The sequence below is a fragment of the Vombatus ursinus genome, unplaced genomic scaffold (genome assembly GCF_900497805.2).
Source record: "Vombatus ursinus unplaced genomic scaffold, bare-nosed wombat genome assembly UNPS02014812.1, whole genome shotgun sequence".
Lineage (NCBI taxonomy): Eukaryota > Metazoa > Chordata > Mammalia > Diprotodontia > Vombatidae > Vombatus > Vombatus ursinus.
Genome location: NW_020954590.1, coordinates 89,301,730 through 89,320,650, shown reverse-complemented (window position 1 = coordinate 89,320,650; position 18,921 = coordinate 89,301,730). Strand labels below are relative to the sequence as shown.

At 35.6% G+C, this 18,921-nt stretch overlaps 1 protein-coding gene across 1 annotated transcript in view; it reads left to right on the top strand.

The window, feature by feature from the left end:
* The window catches only part of LOC114053877 (brefeldin A-inhibited guanine nucleotide-exchange protein 1), a 152,101-nt gene that overhangs the window by 128,250 nt on the left and 4,930 nt on the right, over positions 1-18,921 (top strand). Inside the window, exons 30-36 of the mRNA XM_027876985.1 lie at positions 595-724; positions 1,863-1,998; positions 2,080-2,218; positions 7,127-7,199; positions 10,961-11,093; positions 13,411-13,550; positions 15,484-15,652. Coding sequence (XP_027732786.1) covers positions 595-724; positions 1,863-1,998; positions 2,080-2,218; positions 7,127-7,199; positions 10,961-11,093; positions 13,411-13,550; positions 15,484-15,652 — 920 coding nt within the window. The remainder of the gene's footprint in view (positions 1-594; positions 725-1,862; positions 1,999-2,079; positions 2,219-7,126; positions 7,200-10,960; positions 11,094-13,410; positions 13,551-15,483; positions 15,653-18,921) is intronic.

Here is an 18,921-nt window from a genome sequence, read left to right as displayed (position 1 = left end):
GCATTTAAGGAAGATCACTCTGCTAACCTTGTGTAGGTTGGACTGGAGTGGGGAGGGGCCAGAGGCAGGGAGACTTATTCGAAAGTCTTTGCAGGTAATGGGGGAGAGAGGTGATTAGCCTAGTGCATGTATTTTATAGGTGAAGAAATCAAAACTCTGAGAAGTTAAGTGATTTACCTAATCCATCATCATGTATGTGGTAGGTAAAAGAGGGAGAATTTCAGCCTAGATCTTCTGACTCAAAAACTAGCATTTTCTTTCATATTTTTTCATACTCCATTTGTGTCAGTTTCCCACATGCTATATTTTAAACTTTTGAGGGCAGGAAAGGTCTCTTTTAAAATTTTCTTCACTTATGAAAACAAAAGTACCTTCAAAGCTTTTGCTTTTCTTCTAGATGACTCTTCTTGAAGAGATAATTTACTTTGCATTTTTAATTTATTGAATAAAACATGTCAATATGTGCCTAGTTAAAACTAATTTCATACCTTATATTTTCAATTGTTTTGGGAGGGATCATAAACATTTTAGTAGTGGAGAGGCCTCTGATACATATCATTTTGCTAAATAGCTCCCATTTTTTTTACTTTTTAGAGGCTTGACAGTAATGTTTGAAATAATGAAAACATATGGCCACACTTATGAAAAACATTGGTGGCAGGATTTATTTAGAATTGTGTTCAGGATCTTTGACAACATGAAACTACCGGAACAACAAACTGAGGTAAGAGAACAAGAGAAAAGTTTTCATTGACATCATAGTTAAGAAGTGACTCTTCATTTTTATCCAAGCACATTCCCATGTGTTGCATTAAACAGTTTTACATAAAAATAAGCCTCAGGAAATATTCCTACAGGCAAGATAGTGTGATAGTATGTCTTCATAAGCTAGAATGTTATTTGTGAGGTAGAACTGTATGAATTAATTGCTTGGCTTTCATTTCATTACACAGCTATTGTTGACTTGCCTTTCTTTTTTTCATTCAAGCTTGTCACTGTATCTGTAAAAGCAGGAAAATATATTTCTCTTTAGCTTCAGGTGATTCCTTAATCTTAAGTGAACAAAGAACACCAACAAATTCTCATAGCTGTTTTCTTTTAAATACATTATTTTGTAAGTTGTATGGTTCTATTCATGCTTGTTGGGAACTTTGGAGAGATGGTTATATCTTTTTCTCCTTTCACTTATGTGATTGTACTTAAATACAAACATAAAGGTCATATTTTTGTAAAATGTAAAAATACTATTTTTCTATTTTTCTAGCATTTTATCAAAATACAGAAATTGCTTCCCATTGGTTAGTAGCATATTCTCCTTTTCTTTTCTCAGTGATCCAAAATAACCCTAACAAGAAAAGGATGGTTATATCTCATTCAGAAGCAGTTTACAGTTACCTTTTCTTCTCGCCATGAGTTAGATAAATTTCTATTTTATCCCTTCTCTTTTCCTTCCCTTTAACTTATCCTCCTATGGGACCATAATCACTGTTTAAAATTATTTGAATGGTCATTGTCTGTATGCTGAATAATAATGTTTTGTTCTTATAATCAGTGAAAAAAGATAGGAGATGGATTAATCTATTTTATCCACAGAATGAAAGTGATGTTCTTATAATCTGTGAAAAAGACAATAGATGACTTAATCTGTTTTAGCCACAGAATATTTAACATTTTTATTTATAAAGTAGATAAATAGTGCTAGTAAGAAAAGGTGAATTAGAATAGTCAGGAGCCCAGGGGTGGGGACCCTTTGATAAGGTTATTCTTGAAAAACAAAATGTGTTTAAATTTTTTTTTTTAATTTTAGCAATTCATACTATTGGTATGAAATTCATTTGTCTTTTTATTCTTTTTACTGCCAGAAAGCTGAATGGATGACAACTACTTGCAATCATGCACTTTATGCAATCTGTGACGTATTCACCCAATATTTAGAAGTACTAAGTGATGTCCTTTTGGATGACATATTTGCACAGCTGTACTGGTGTGTGCAGCAAGGTAGATTTGCACCAGACTTTATTAATGCAGAAATGTTACTATGGTGACTTCAAATAAGTAAATGACTGTTTTCTTTTCTAGACAATGAACAGTTAGCACGGTCTGGTACAAACTGTTTAGAAAATGTTGTCATTCTGAACGGCGAGAAATTTACCCTAGAAATTTGGGATAAAACTTGCAGCTGCACACTGGATATCTTCAAAACCACAATCCCACATGCGTAAGAGGACTTTGTATAGTTTCAAATTTTTTTATGCATATTTGATGCTGAGCATTGATTTTTATTATGTTTGATAATTTCTTTTTAAGGAAGGTCTATACCTATGCATTAGAACCCCATAACAAAATGCTGCTTCTTCTGAGTGGCATCAAATTTATGCATCAAAATACAACATAAATTCATGTCCTACAAAATATGGTATTTATTTTTACTGTCCTATAGTATTCTATAGATAATCATTCCAAAATTCCTGTAAGGAATCTTACCTTAGAAATTTCTGAATAAACTCAGTTTAGTACTTATATGTGGAAAGATTGAGATACAGAGACCAAATGAAAAAGTCATTTTCAATATTTCTAGTTACAGAATTAGAATTTAGATTTCCTCACTCAGTAGTTCTGGGAGCTGCTCTCTTCTTCCCAGAGAACTTTATTCCACATCTTTATTTTAATAAATTAATGTATAAGTTGTAACCTGGAGCATTTTTTATGTTTGTTTTGTTTTTAAAAGAACACACAGATTTTTGTGTTGTGTAATATTTCCCTGGATCTCCATCACTGAATTTATCCCTTAGTTACATTTTTAAAAGTCACTGGCATTTTACAACATACTTATGCAATTTAATAATAGTTTAGTAGTGTTTTTTGATGGCCTTCATAATTTTTTTTAATAAACAAGTAACAATTCTGATAAATTTAGAATGGCTTTGTAGAGCCATTCTCAATAGAGCCAATGGCTCAATGAAAGCTTTCTGTTTGATAGTGTTCTAGGCAGATAGAATCTTAGCATCATTTAGTTCACACACACCCATATAGGGATAAGTACTAGACACAGAGCCATTACGAAAACCTTCACTTTGCAGTAGTGCTTACTTTGTAAAAGGAGAATTGAATTCTCATACAAAATCTCATGAGGAAAATATTTTTTCTTATAAAGTTGGTTTTGATGTAGTGGAAATGATGCTGAATTTGGTTCACAGGACCTGAGTTTGAATCCTGACTGTCCCACTTAGTACTTGTGTGATATTGGGTGAACTACCTAATTTTTATTGACCTCAGATTCCTCATCTATAAAATGAGGTTAGACTAGATGACTGACATGTAAGGTCACTTGCAGCTCTAAATCTGTGATCCTACTCCAGGTAACTTAATTAGCTCCATCTTCTGAAGTAGCAATTTGTAACTTTTGTCACCCTCTTCAAATAACAAAACAAAACAGCTTCCACTTATTGTTGTTATTGGTTACTGATGATTATTTCAGATTGATTTTGTAAACTTGTGGGTTAAGAAGGAGAGCGAAAGGGGGCAATCAAGTATTGGACAAAAGTCAACAGTCTTTAAAAGCACGCATTTCTTCAGTGATTCTCCGTATGGTGATTTGAGGAATACTTTTAAGTTATTTCCTTTCAGTGATTATATAAAAAACAAAGTTTTTCACTCAACAAGTTTCTCCCACATCTTCATTCTGAGGCAATTTTTAGAAGACTAAAATAACATTTACCGATTATTTTTAGTTTTATTACATTAGATTACAGTACAGTACTAGTAAAGTGATAGTAGTTTCTTAAATTGCTTATATGATTATAATTTTTATATAAACACATTCCTTTGCAAAAAAGAAACAATTGAAAACAAGTATTAAGCAGAATGCACGAATATTAAAAATTGATCCCTCTTTATGGCACTTAGGTATAATAGAAAGAACAATAAAATGAGTTCTAGTTACAGCTTTTCCTACTTTTGTGACTTTGGGCAAGTCACTTAATTTTTCTGGGCTCTAGTTTCCTCATCTGTGAAACTGTATTAGGTATTGCTTAAAGTCCTTTCTACTTATACAGTGTAATTTTGTGATTTCTGTCCCATTATTTTCAGTGTAATAGTAAGATCAATGTCAAAAATTACTCCAGAAATATTCTACACACAGCATGTGTTCTTTATGATGAATCTAGCACCAAATTCGTCTTTTGCTGGTAATTCTTTGGAAGTCATATGACAGAAACTGGCCATGATATTAAGTACTAGAATTAGAATAACACTGAAGATTACCTTTCATATATATTTGAAAATAACTTATCTGAAAAAATCGACCCTGATAAAAGGTTGCACTGTGTATGACTAACTTTTTTTACTAAAGAAATTTAGTTATTTTAAATTTATTTTGCCCATTTTAAGTTGTTCAGCTTTACCAAAAGTGACAGATCTGCATTATTGTTTATGAATTATTTCTTTTATTCTTGGTAGAACTGAGACATTAAGCTTAATTAAAGCTGCTTTTTTATACTTTAGAAAACATAAGAGGTATCAGGTTGGGGGCTTTGCCTACTTCAGTTTTCTAGTGAAGTGTATGTGCAATAACATCTCCAGTAAGTGCAACTGGATATCTTTCCAGAAACAAGATTTTCAAAAATAATTATACTTTATTTTGACATTCATTTTTTAAAATTTTGAGTTCCCAGTTCTCTCTCTGTAACCCCTCCTCCACCCATTGAGAAGGCAAGCCTTATACCAATTATACATGTGAAGTCATGTAATAAAACATTTCTTTATTAACTTTTTTTTTTTTAGCAAGAAAAATAAAGTAAGTGGAAAAGCTATGTTTCAGTCTGCACTCAGAGTTCCATCAGTTCTCTCTCTCTAGATATACGTAGCATTTTTCTTTGTGAGTCCTTTGGAAATTGCCTTGGATCATTGAATTGATTAAATTAGCTAAGTCTTTCACAGTTAATTTTCCTTATATTTACTATATAGATTGTTCTCCTGGTTCTGCTCACTTCACTTTGTATCAGCTCATATATATATATATATATATATATAAGTCTTCCCACATTTTTTCTGAAACCATCCCTTTTGTCATTTCTTACAGCACAGTAGTACTTCATCACAATCATATAATACAACTTGTTCAGCCATTCCCTAATTGATGGGCATCCCCTCAATTTCCAATTCTTTGCTGCCACTAGAAGAGCTGCTGTAAATATTTTTGTACATATAGGTCCTTTTCCTTTTTCATCGATCTCTTTGGGATACAGACCTATTAGTGGTATTGCTGGGTCAAAGGATATGTACAGTTTTATAGCCCATTGGACATAGCTCCAAACTGTTCTTCAGAATGGTACAACCAGCTTACAGCTCCACCAGCAGTGCATTAATGTACCTGTTTTTCTACATTCCCTCCAGCATGTCATTTTCTTTTTTTGTCATCTTAGTCAATCTGATAGGTGTAAGGTGGTATCTCCGGGTTGTTTTAATTTGCTTTTCTCTAATCAATAGTGATTTAGAGCATTTTTTCATTGATAGCTTTGATTTCTTCTTCTGCAAACTGCCTGTTCATGTACTTTGACCATTTGTCAATTGGGGGATGACTCTTATATTTAATAAATTTGGCTCCATTCCCTTTGTGTTTCAGAAGTGAGGCCTTTATCAGAGAAACGTGTTGTAAAAAAAAAATTTTTTTTCCTAATTTCCTACTATCCTTCTAATTTTGGCTTCATTGGTTTTTTTTGTGCAAAAACTTTTTAATTTCATATAATCAAAATCATCCATTTTGCCTCCTGTGATCCTTTCTATCTCTTGTTTGGTCATAAAGTCTCCCCTTACATGTAGATCTGACAGGTAAATTTTTCCACGATATCCCCTTTTTTGTCTAAATCATATACTCATTTTGACCTTATCTTTGAAATACAGTGTGAGATGTGGGTCTTTGCAGAAACAAGATTTGATTAGCTTTCTTTTGGTAGGCCCTCTAACAGGAGACCCCTGACAAGGAAAGTGAAATCATCTATTTGTTTCTGGAGCTGTAGAGGTAGACTAGCCTTAAGATGATTGTTTCATTAATGTGCCCTCTGCTTTCTGTGGCAATGTAATCTAAGGCTATGTTAGAAGCCCTGGGAGAGGCAGAAGAGAGAAGTTTTCTTATCCCTTTGAGAAAGAGTTATATGTTACAGAATTTCTTATGATCTCTGTTACAGATTCCTAAAAGATGTGTTCTGGGTCAGGTGCCCTCACATATTGTAGTTTCTAGCCTTTAAAGATGACTAAGTATGTTCCCAAGTGGTAATCTGGTTTTGAGTATTTAGAGTATTTCTAAGAGACTGACACTCAGACCAGGCCTTACTATCAATTAATTCTGACTTGGTACTCTAAAATTGTTCCAGTTTGGTCTGGGACCTTTGCTACTACTCTACCAAATGCTGGGACCTCCCTGGCATGACTTGGCATTAGGCTTGCCTACACAGTCATGTTTTGAACTTTATAAGCCTTACTTTGGAAAAATTTCTTTTTACATTATTATTCCGATTCCTTTACTAAAACCCTACTGTTATGCCTCTTCGTGGCAAGGGGATGGCTCTGGGTTTTCGAAGGTTATGTCTGGGATAGACAAAGCAGTATAGCAAATCCTATACCAAGCTGGAAAGTCTTCAATCAGTGAAAGACTATGTCTGATATCTAAGGATAAGCCTAACTAAATTCAGAGGGGTTCATTATCGTGTTGGTTGCAGGGCACTGCATTTTCTTTTGGGCCTAGTGCTGGAAGACCAAATTCTGAGTTGAAGAGAAATAATAGTTTGTGTTAGTGGAAGCAGTGTTCATACAGAATAAATTACAAATCTTTGAAGTGTTAAAGTAATACTTGGATTAGTTTAAGAATTTGCCTTCTATTTGGGGGAAATTTTTTTTAATTGTATAAAGTTGATGTCAAAGTTATATTTTAAATAAAATAATGCTGAATTGGTTTTTAGAAACCCATGTTTTGAGTAATTACCAGTTATTTGCTTAAAAATGCCTAGCAATAGCATGACTAGTATAGACTATCATTTTTAAAAGAAAAACCTTAGGACTTGTTTTGCCTATATCAAAACCTATGTGATGTGTCACACCCGGCGATGTATATATTTCTGGTATTTTGAAGGCTCCTGACTTGGCGGCCCAGTAGTGGAGAAACTGCTCCAGCATCTCCCTCTGCTGTGAGTGAAAAACAGTTGGTAAGTTTTATGACATAAAGTACAGCTATCAGTTATGATTTTTTGTTTCATTATGTGCCAAATCATAGCTTTATTTTATATTCTTACGTGTAGGATGTTTGCTCCCTCAAAGTGCAGAGCCACTGTGTGCTCTTATTCTCTTCTGTTGCTGAAGTGTCTGATCATAGCTGTGTCTGCTTCTCGGCCCATCTCTGTTTCTCTTCATTGTTCGTTCTCTCCTTTCACCAGAAGTACTAGCCTTTTGTAGATGATGTTCACTCTTCTCTTTCCCCACTCTGTCCATTCTGGTTGGGCACTCAAGAGGCCTCTTCTTCATTCACTGTGTGACACTTCTGGGGTGTGAGCACGGCCAGGGCAGGGCAGGGTCACTGCCTTCAGAACTGTTGTCAGCATTGGACAGCAGAAGAAACATTAGAGCGGGTAGCCTGTGTTTGAATCCTGATTCTTTTAACTTTTGGAACGTTGAACAAATCATTCCCCTCTCTGAACCTTAGTTTCCTCATTTATAAAATCAACGTAAGGACCTTTCCATCTCTAAGTCCTGTAATTCAGTTAGCCAAAGGGCATAAGGATATGCAAGGGTGTGTATGTGTGTGATTTCAAATAGTTATTCTAAAGCAAACAGAAAAAATAAATCTCTCCCTCTCGTTAAAAAAAAAAAACTATACAGAAGTTACACTCTAACAACGGTATATTATGAGAATATAAATCTTTGTTTATCCTAATTGATTTTAATTTCTCCTATGAAAATACTTTTAAAATCAAGAAATCAATTATCACTTACCTGCTATGCACTTATTAATATTAGGCTGCAGAGTTACACTCTAGATAGTGTTGGACTTGGAGTTCAAGTCAGGCCACAAACACAAGCTGTGTGACACTGTGTAAGTCCCTTAACTGCTCTGGGCCTCACGGTGATGATAATAATAGCATATACTTCCCAGGAAAAAAAGAGTTAATAATTACAAAGCCCATTGCAAACTTTAAAGTGCTACATAGAAGTGCTACCTATCATTGTTGTCTTTGTTGTTAATTATTATCATTACTGTTACAGTGCCAGCTACTATATTAGGCACTGGAAATAGGAATACAAAAAATAAAACAATACCAGTTTGGATTGGATTAATTAACCTAGTTGTTTCTTATATGGTTCTAAAAGAATAGAAATTTATGGGTGTGTAGGGAGAGCTTAAATACTCATTTCATTTTGTAATGATTGTTTCTACATGGGTTTTCAAGATTTTAAATTTTAATTGGAAAGGTAGATTTTTAGCCATTACTGTAAATTATATACCTAAGCCTTTAATCAACAAGCTTCATTAAGTTGCTGTTGTGGGTCAGGCACTGTGCCAGCTTCTGGGGATCCGAATACAAAGAATGAAATAATCCCTATTTGGATTAGATAAATTAACCTAAACAAGCCTGAATACATAGTTCTAAAATAATAGAAGTGTATTGGTATAAAGATAACTGCATACTTTTTCGTTTTATAATGGTTGTTTCTGTAAGAGTTCTAGGATTTAAACTTTCATCCAAAAGGTAAAATTTTAGACCATTACAGTAAACTACCAACCTAATTATTCAGCTATTCATCAATCAACAAGCATTTTATTAAGCTTCTGCTATGTGCCAAGCACTGTGCTAGCTAGCGATATGAGAATGAAAAAGTCTTTGCCTTCAAGGACTTTACATTCTATTGGGGATAAACAACACACCACATGTAAGTTTAAGAATGGTGTTCAGTTGAATCAATTTTGAATGAATCATTTTGCCTCTTTTAAAATAACTAACAAAATGCTCTAGTCCTAATATCTTTGTTGAATGAGAACATCCCTGTTGAATCAAACAGTCAATTAAGAGCATTGTACTAAGAGCAAACAATGAGCAAATTAATCCAGTTTGGAAAGAATACAAAACTTCCAACCGTTGAATGAAAGGGAATGAAATGGTGGCTATACAGAAAGTATATTGGGATTGGCTGAAGAGACTCAGTCATGTCTTATGGGTTTTGGATGAAAGGACAAGCCAGCTCTCAATGTGGCCCCCATGTGCCTGACCATGGAATAAAATCTATTTCAGCCACGCCTCTGAAAGGGAAACAGTTAGGGGTGAGGGAAGAGAGAGGAGACTCCATTTCTTCATCCCTCTTAAGGCTGCAATTGAATTTTCTCTCCCAGGGCCTCATCCATTCCACCAAGTGCCTTCCTCGCCCTCCTGTGCCCATTCTCTTCAGTTTCCTTTTATTTGTTGTCTTTTCCCATTAGAATTAAGTCCTTTGAGGGCAAGGGCTGTCTTTTTTTCTGCTTGTATTTGTGTCCCCAGGGCTTAGCACAGGGCCTGACATAATAGTAATCACTTAACAGTGGATGGAAATTAGCTTGAGAAATGAGAAGTGGTGCTCTTTTCCAAATGCCAAGATCTTCAGATTTAGTATCGGACTTTTTTTTCTGGCCAGGACTCTTTGACTTGGCCTCAAGAATCTTCCATCTCTCTGATCATAACGGACCCAGCCCAGCTGGTGAGCCATGGTGTGAGGACTTACAAAACTGCCCCTTTCCTGCCACTCCTACTAACAGAGGAGAGGTTTGTCATTATTATTTATTTTAGGAAAGAAAGGCCCATCACAGTCTTATGCATTCGTTTTATAAGTAATTCTTTACCAATTAATTTGTTTGATTTTTTTTCTCATTTGACACTTGTACATCCAAAACTAAGCTGTTTCATATTAAATGATTGTTTAATCATTATCATCATTTATAAAGTGCTTTAAGGTTTGCAAAGTGCTTTAACATATGTTATCTCATTTACTCTCATAACAACCCTCAGAGGTAGGTGCCATAATTAGTATCCTCATTTTATTGATGGGTAAATTGAAACAGACAGGCTAAATAACTGACTTGCCCAGTCTAGACCCAACTGATAAGGGTCTGAGGCTAGATTTGAACTCAGGTCTTTCTGACTCAAGACCCAGCACTGTATTCACTTCACCACCTGGCTCCCTCATATAGGCTCTTTCCTTTCTTTCCTGGCACGTTGATTATGTTCCTGCTTCTTGAAACCATTAGAGGAGTATCCTACGGCAGTAAAATGAGTCATTTTGCTAAATGTTAGTGTTTCTGATGGAAACCAAAGTAAAAATAAGAGCAAAAATAAAGAAGCTTTTGTACCAAAAGAGAAATTGAACAGGAAGTTTTTTGGAAGGACTTGAAGAATTTTCCCAAGAAATAATTAAATTTGGTTGAATTTAGTTCTGGATTCATATTAATACATTTCATTCAAATAGAAGATAATCTAAAAATTGTGCTAACTTGGGTTTAGAATGTTTTGTTTTGTTTTGTTTTGTTTTTTGAGCATCCTTTGTGGTGACATTGTTTTACTGCTTTATTGATGTTACAAGTGTCACCTATTCCCTGAGCACCGAGCAAATGATGGCTCAAGACAACCAAATAAACTGGGAATTGGGTAATGAGAAAAGATACCACAGATAGGAATGTTTTTCTATAAGTAGTCTGTATCAAGTTGGCTGTTTTTTAAAAGTTGCTTTCTTAACAGACATAGAACTGACACTTGTGTTATCCTAAACCAGAATCAGAGTGGGGCCTGGATACTCAACAGAGGGATTAACAAATGTCTGTATGCTAAAAAGCCATAAGAACAGTGAAATAACTCCCATGCCACAGATTTTATATGCCACTCACAAAAAATAATCTTGTCTGTGAACATTTTTCAGTGCCCTTGAATGAACTTTTTATTTTATTTAGGATACAATATCACAGAAATCAGTAGATATACATGATTCTCTCCAACCAAGATCTGTAGACAACAGATACCAGACACAGTCCCCTGTGGGGTCTGTTGTGAATGAGGAAGCCAACAAAACAAAGCTGTCAGCAAGTAAGTTATTTCTTAATTTTTTTTTTTTTGTGAGGCAGTTCGAGTTAGGTGACTTGCCCAGAGTCCCACAGCTAGTGTTATGTGTCTGAGGCTGGATTTGACCTCAGGTCCTCCTGATTCCAGGGCCAGTGCTCTATCCACTGTGCCACATAGCTGCCCCTATTTCTTAAATTTAAAAGTGTCATCCTGTCACATGTAAAAATTAATAAACAGTATGGGTTAAGAAAGTAAAATTTTTCTTAAATAGAATAAAATTTTATTTGTTAGTGGTTCTAATCTAATATGCTGTTTGACATGAAATTTTAGTACTTGTCTTACTGTTCATTCAAATGAGCAAATATCTGTTGAATCATTAGAGGCAACACGACAGAATAGATAGAGCTCTGGACCTGGAATTAGGAAGTCCTGAGTTCAAATCCCATCTCAAATACGTATTAGCTTTGTGACTCTGGACAAGTCAGTCAGCTGCTCTGTGCCTCAGTTTCCTCATCTATAAAATGAAGGGGTTGGACTGAGTGGCCCCTAAGTTCCTTCCATCTCCACGATTATGATCTCATGAATTGCTCCAACATGCAACATGTTGTGCAACATGAGAAGTAGGGATTTCGTAAAATGTTTCGTTTATGGTTTAGCACCCAGAGCTAAACACAGTACTCCACATATTGTCTGACCGGGGCTAACTATAACAGGACTACTATCCCTGAGTCTTAGACCTTGCATTTTTCTTCATAAAGGTCAAAATCTCATTGGCTTTTTTGGCTGCCGTGGCCCATTGTTAATTTGTATTGAATTTGTAGTCCACTAACACCTCATATTCTCTCCCACCTCTCAAATCTTTTTCACGTGAACTACCACTGCTAGGTGAGTCTTCTCCCTTCTACTAGTAAAGGTGATTTTTTTTAAATACAAGTATAAAACTTTGTGTTTATCCCTATTACATTCAGCTCAGTTTTCCCAGCCTTTCATGATCTTTTTGGTTCCTGTTTTCTGATGTGTTCATGATCCCTTATGTCTTTATGGCACATCATAAAATCTGAGTGCTGATCCGTAGTTCAACTTATCCATGCCAAGAGAAGTCCTGTTCCCTATTCTGCTCCCCTCCTTGACTGAGTCAAATTTTGTTTCCCTAAGTGTTCTTCAACCTGACCTCCACTCTCACACAACCCTTTCCTTATTCCAAAGTTCCTTTTGATTTTTCAGTTATCTCTGACACCTCTTCAGTCCTTGGTTTGGTAGCAGAGTATACTCTCACTTGGTAAAACCCATACCCTGACCCTTAGAGGAAATATTGTGCTGAGATATTTGCTAATTAGCATTGAAATACTAATTTCCTTAGTTTTATTGTAGGCCCTTCAAACTTACCTTTGACCCTCACTGTTTTAATAGCCTGTAACAATTAAATTACCCAAGTTCCTTCTTAAACTTGAGGAACTGGAATGCCTTTTTCTTTTTCTTTTTCTTTAATCACCATGTCCTCTTTTCTCTACCTTTTCTACTTACCCTGCAGAATCTCTCCTTTCTTGGTGTTTCTTTAGGAAAAGAAAGGCTTAGGAAATTATTGACACAGAAAAGGATCCAATAGGCCCATATGTGTGACCTGATGTGAATGTAGTTAAAAGCCTATGTCTGAGAGACAGTATGGCACAATGGACAGAGGAGTGTATTTGAAGTCAGAGAGCCTAAATCTTAACTTTTCTGTTTAATCCCTGTGTGATCGTGGGCAGTTCACTTAAGCTCTTGGTCATTGGGGAAGAAGGACAGTCTGATATTTTGTCCCTGTCCGCCTGTTTTTCCCCTCCAAGCCCCATCCTTTTAAGTTGCTTAATGCAAAAAAATTCATCGCTTGGAAACTCTTTTTCATGATGAATGTTCTTGAATTTAATTCAGCTGATCCTCAAGCAAGAGTTTGCATTCCACTAATGTAGCTTTTGAAAGTCCAAGAACACCTCATACCTATGATGAGACACAGCTGAGTGAGGTTTTAGAAGAGAGGTTTTTTTTTTTAAACTGATAATGGACTTCATATAATATTCTGTTAAGACTTAGTTATTTGATCATGTCATACATTCTTAGTTGGACTGTCTCCTATTATTAACTTTGTAAAATGATAATATATTTGTTCTTGGTCTGTCTAATTGTTCAGTCTCTTAAGTCCCACTTTAATAAATAATATGCAGTTTTTCTGTACTAGTCAGTACCACAGTGCTTCATTATTCCATGACCACATTCTTATGTCATAGCAAAGTTTTTCTTGTGTTTTTGTACTATGGAGGACTTTTTAAAGTATCTCAAAATAATTGTTTGTTTTCCTTTACAGAATTTCCAGAACAGAAATTGTTTGCTGCCCTATTGATTAAATGTGTTGTACAGTTAGAACTCATCCAGACTATAGACAACATTGTGTTTTTCCCAGCAACTAGTAAAAAAGAAGATGCAGAAAATCTTGCAGCAGCACAGGTAACTAGATTTATGAAAGCTTTCATCTTTACTTCCTTGCTGATATTTGAAAGAGGTGTTATCTAGATTCATGATGTTAATATGTAAATTTTGTTGGTCAACAAGCGTTTATTAAGCACTTACTAGTAGTGGCACTTGTTACTGCTACACTTATTACTGTGGCAAGCACTGTTCTAAGTGCTAAGGATACAAAGAAAAGCCAGAAAAGTCACAGCCATCAAGGAGCTCACATTCTGATGGGGGAGAGAGCATTGAAATAACTGTTTCATACAAAATATATACAGAGTAGATGAAACATAATCTCAGAAAGAAGGAAGGGGAGCTTGAAAAGGCCTCCTGCAAAAAAGTGGGATTTGAACTCAGTCTTGAAGATATTTTAAGAAATTATGATTAACTGTACAAACTGCTATTGCTGTACAGATATTTCCAAATCTTTTGAGCTCCCCCATCACAAACCACCTTTTGGACATCTTGAACTGGATGTACTGTAAAACTTGCAAAACTTTCACCCAGTCCCTTCTCCCCCCTTCTTCCCTACTTCCCTGGTACTGTTGAGGGGACCACTGGAATCACCCCAGTCACTTGGGCTTTCAATCAGTGTCATTCTCAAGTCCTCACTTGTACTTACTTCCCATATCCATTCTGTTGTCAATTTTCATCATTTCTACTTGGACACATCTCTCTTATAGGTCCCGTTCTCTTCACTCCCACAGCAAGTAGCCTACAGGTCCTCATCACCTCTCAGCCTGTGCTACTGCAGTAGCCTTCTGGTTGGTCTCCCTGCCTCAAGTTTCTCCACATTCAAATCTGTCCTTCACTCAGCTGCCAAAGTGATTTTCCTTAGGCACAGACCTGAGCATGTCACCCTACTTCCCCAATTCAGTAGACTCCCGTGGCTACCGAAATACCTCCAAGATAAATATAAAATGTTCTGTTATGCATTTAAAGCCATTCGTAGCCTTGGATCTTCCTGCCTTTCCAGTCATCTTAACACCTTACTCCCCTTCATGTAGTCTGTGATGCACCTACACTGACCTACTTGCTGTTCCTTGCACAGGACGTTCCTTATTCAGACTTGGTGCCTTTTCACTGATTGTCCTTCCATGCCTGGAACGGTCTCATTTCTTGCTGTGATTCTTTGCTTCTGTTTCTGATAGACCTGGACCTATACTTAAATGTAGACAGACACACACACACACACACACACACACACACACACACACACACACGACCTAGACTTAAATGTAGAGACACACACACATACACACTGATGCCTTTGCTCTGAGATTATCTCCCATCTAAGCTATTTACATCTTGTGTGTGCATATGTCATCTGTACTTTTGCTTTTCTTTGTATCTCCACTATTTAATAGTACCTAATACATAAATAAGTGCTTAATAGATGCTTATTGACTGATTGAGTAGTATATATACATTAAAAATTGAAGTCATATATATTTATATATGTGACTTCAATTTTCAAAAGGCTAAAATTTCTGCTGTAATGTTTAATTTTTTGTAAGTTAATTATTGGTTTTCAAAGTAGTAATCAAAGGACCTATTAAATTAATTTAAATTCTTTCCAGATATCTTTGACAGGTTCTAGGGATATTAAAACATATCATGTAGCTGTGAAAAGTAATTGTTTCTTCTCTATCAGTGTAAACCTTTTCTACCCAGGTCCCAGGATGCAGTGTGTGTGTTTGGGGAAAGGGGGCCAGAAAGTTTATGACAGGGCATTCTTCAGAGAATTTGTTTCTTGAAAGCAAAATTTACAAAGCAATAAAAGTGGTGTACGTTTTTAATCACTGAAATTATTGGCAAAAATTTTCTATATTTTGGAAAGTATTAAAAACAGTATGTGGTGAAGAATGAGTTTGAAATTTACTAATGAATTTTTTTATGTTTTTGTTATTATTTTGGTCTTTGAAAGAGAGATGCAGTGGACTTTGATGTTAGAGTTGATACTCAAGACCAAGGAATGTACCGCTTTTTAACTTCACAACAGCTTTTTAAGTTACTGGACTGTTTGTTAGAATCCCATAGATTTGCCAAGGCATTTAATTCAAACAATGAACAGAGAACTGCTCTCTGGAAAGCAGGTAGGTTCTTGAAGTTTTTTACAGTGATTTTGAAAGACTATGTCATTGTTTCTTATACTTGCTTCCATATTGATTTTAATGCTTTTACTGTATGTTTCTCTAGCATTAGCTAGAGCCCAGAAAAGTAATGAATTCATTTTCATGAATTCGTGAATTCACTCTACATTTTTTTCTTTTGATCCCTTAAACATGTATTTAAACACGTTTGTGAGTGTGCTGTTGTGCTGTATTGCTGTCAGTTCTTTGTTTCATTTGATAAAAAAAAAAAAAACCTTTAAAAAGCAACTTTTATGCTAATGAATTCAACTGACAGTTAATTGCTTTTCATTTTCTTCTTCATGTTTTGAGCACTGGATTTTGAGACAGAGTCAAGAGAAAAACTAGAAAGAGAAATACATTTGAGCATTTGGAGAGGGATATATCATGATAAAGTACTTACATTCTAAGGTCAAAATGGGTACACGATTTAGACACAAAGGGCAAAACTATAAGCAGATTAGGAGAGCAAGGAATAGCTTACTTGTCAGATCTGTGGAGAAGGGAAGAATTTATGACCAAACAAGAGATAGAGAACATTATGAAATGTAAAATGGATAATTTTGATTATATTAAATTAAAAAGTTTTTGCACAAACAAAGCCAATGCAACAAAGATTAGAAGGGAAACAGAAAGCTGGGAAACAATTTTTAGAGCCAATGTCTCTAATAAAGGCCTCATTTCTAAAATATATAGAGAACTGAGTCAAGTCTGTAAGAATACAAGTCATTCCCCAATTGATAAATGGTCAAAGGATATGAACAGACAGTTTTCAGAAGAAGAAATTAAAGCTGTCTATATATAGTCATATGAAAGAATGCTCTACATCACTATTGAGAGAAATGCAAACTAAAACAACTCTGAGGTACCACATTATACCTATCAGATTGGCTAACTTGACAAAATAGGAAAATGATAAATATTGGAGAAGATGTGGGAAAATTGGGACACTAATGCACTGTTGGTGGAGTTGTGAACTGATTCAACCATTCTGGAGGGCAATTTGGAACTACGCCCAAAGGGCTATAAAACTATGCATACCCTTTGACCCACCAATACCACTCCAAGGTTTGTATCCCAAAAAGATCATAAAAAAAGGGAAAAGGATCCACATGTACAAAAATATTCATAGCAGCTCTTTTTGTGGTAGCAAAGAATTGGAAATTGAGGGGATGCCCATCAATTGGGAAATGGCTGAACAAGTTGTGGTATATGGATGTAATGGAATACTGTTGTTCCATAAGAAATGGTGAGCAGGCAGACTTCAGAAATTCCTGGAAAGACTTGCATGCTGAGTGAAGTGAGGAGAACCAAGAGAACACTGTACACAGAAGCAGCCACATTGTGTGATGACTGACTTTTGTTCGCCTTAGCTCTTCTGAGCCATGCCAAGATCTGAGACATCTCCAAAAGAATGCTATCCACATCCAGAGAAAGAACTATGGAGTCTGAATGCAGATCGAAGCAGACTATTTTCACTTTCTTTTGTTGTTGTTATTTTTCTTTCTCATGGTTTTTCCCTTTTGCTCTGATTCTTCTTTCACAGCATGACTAATGTGGAAATATGTTCAATATGATCTTACATGTATAGGCTTATCAGATTGCATGCTGTCTTGGGGAGGGGGGAAATTTAGAACTCAAAATCTTATAAAAATGAGTGTTGAAAATGAAAAATAAGTAAATTTTGAAAAGAATGTAAAAAAAAGTACTTATATTCTAATTAGAGAACAGAATACAGTTATGACAGAGGGTGGTTTTTGTTCTGTTTTGATGGTCTTAAGTGAAAAGAAGAAGGGAATAGGGAATGTATTAGGAAAGAAAGGGAGAGAATTTGCTATATAATATAATCAAGATATGAGAAATGAGTATATAAAGATAGAGGAACAGGGGAAATGGGATTGTTCATCTGAACTTGTCTCAACTTATACACATGCACATAGATACACATATACCCACAAGAGTTTAGTATAGAAATACCTTCAACTCACCAGTGAAATAGATAAGGATATGTTGGGGGTCGGGAGGATTGAGGCAGGATAGGATCCGAGTCATTACAAAAAAATTAAAACTCCTAGGGATCAGATGGTGGATCTTGAAGGAAAGAGTAAAATTATGTGATGCTGGTGAACCAAGGGGAAGAAAAAAGAGCAGAGGAATGGAAACAGACTGGGGGTGTGTGTGTGTGAGACTAGTGTTAAGCATACTTCTGTCATCACCTTATTTGGAGAGAGGTAGGCATCAAAGGGGAAAAAACATATGAGGCCAGTATGGAGGGAAATACACAATTCAGTGATCATAATTGTGGATGAAGTAAACACCCATAAAATGGGAAAGGATATCAGAATAGATTAGAAAGCCAATTCTAACCATATTGTGTACAAGAAGCTCTTTAAAAATATGCCTATTTTCTCAATTGCCTTTTTTTGGTAGTAATAACTTCAGTAGTATGGTCTAACATTTTAGTGTCTTCGCCAGTTTAGTTGCTACTATATATGAAACACATCCACAACCACACATTGTTATGTGCACACACAGGAAATGCAAACAACTCTCAGTATGAAAAACATAATTAGGAAGGGAAATCTTCTGGCCTTACAAAATACAAATAATTTTTGTACTTTTTGCTATTTCTGTGAACCTAGTCTCTTTATAATGTGAATTCATTATAACAAGTTAACTATTTTTTGAAAATAATTTTTGTTCCTTCTGTATCACAGAAATCCTTTACTACTTAAGATCTATAAGTAAACCAAGCCAAGAAAGAATGAGTCTGTCTTCTTTTTAAAAGATGGTTTCCTTTTGAATAACATTTGCCCAGTGGAGGGGAGTTGGCACTAATTAGAATCATGTTATTTCTCTTATAGTTGTGTTAGTTGTATCCAATTCTTTGTAACTCCATTTGAGAGTGATTTGCCATTTCCTTCTGCAACTCATTTTACAGATGAGGAAACTGGGGCAAACAGGGTTAAGTGACTTGCCCAGGGTCACACAGCTACTGAGTGTCTGGAGCTGGATTTGACCTCAGGAAGATGAGTCTTCCTGACTCCAGGCCCAGCACTCTATCCACTGTGCCACCTAGCTGTTTTTCTTTTGTCTCCATTAAAAGTCCTTTGATGTGCTTTGGTAACACAAAGATGACGTAGAAACGTGAGCTGTGGGTGGTGCTTCTATTTGCAAAAGGCAATCAGGTAGGTCCTGGTGACAGATTGTGTCTCTTTCTCCAAAGGACCAGC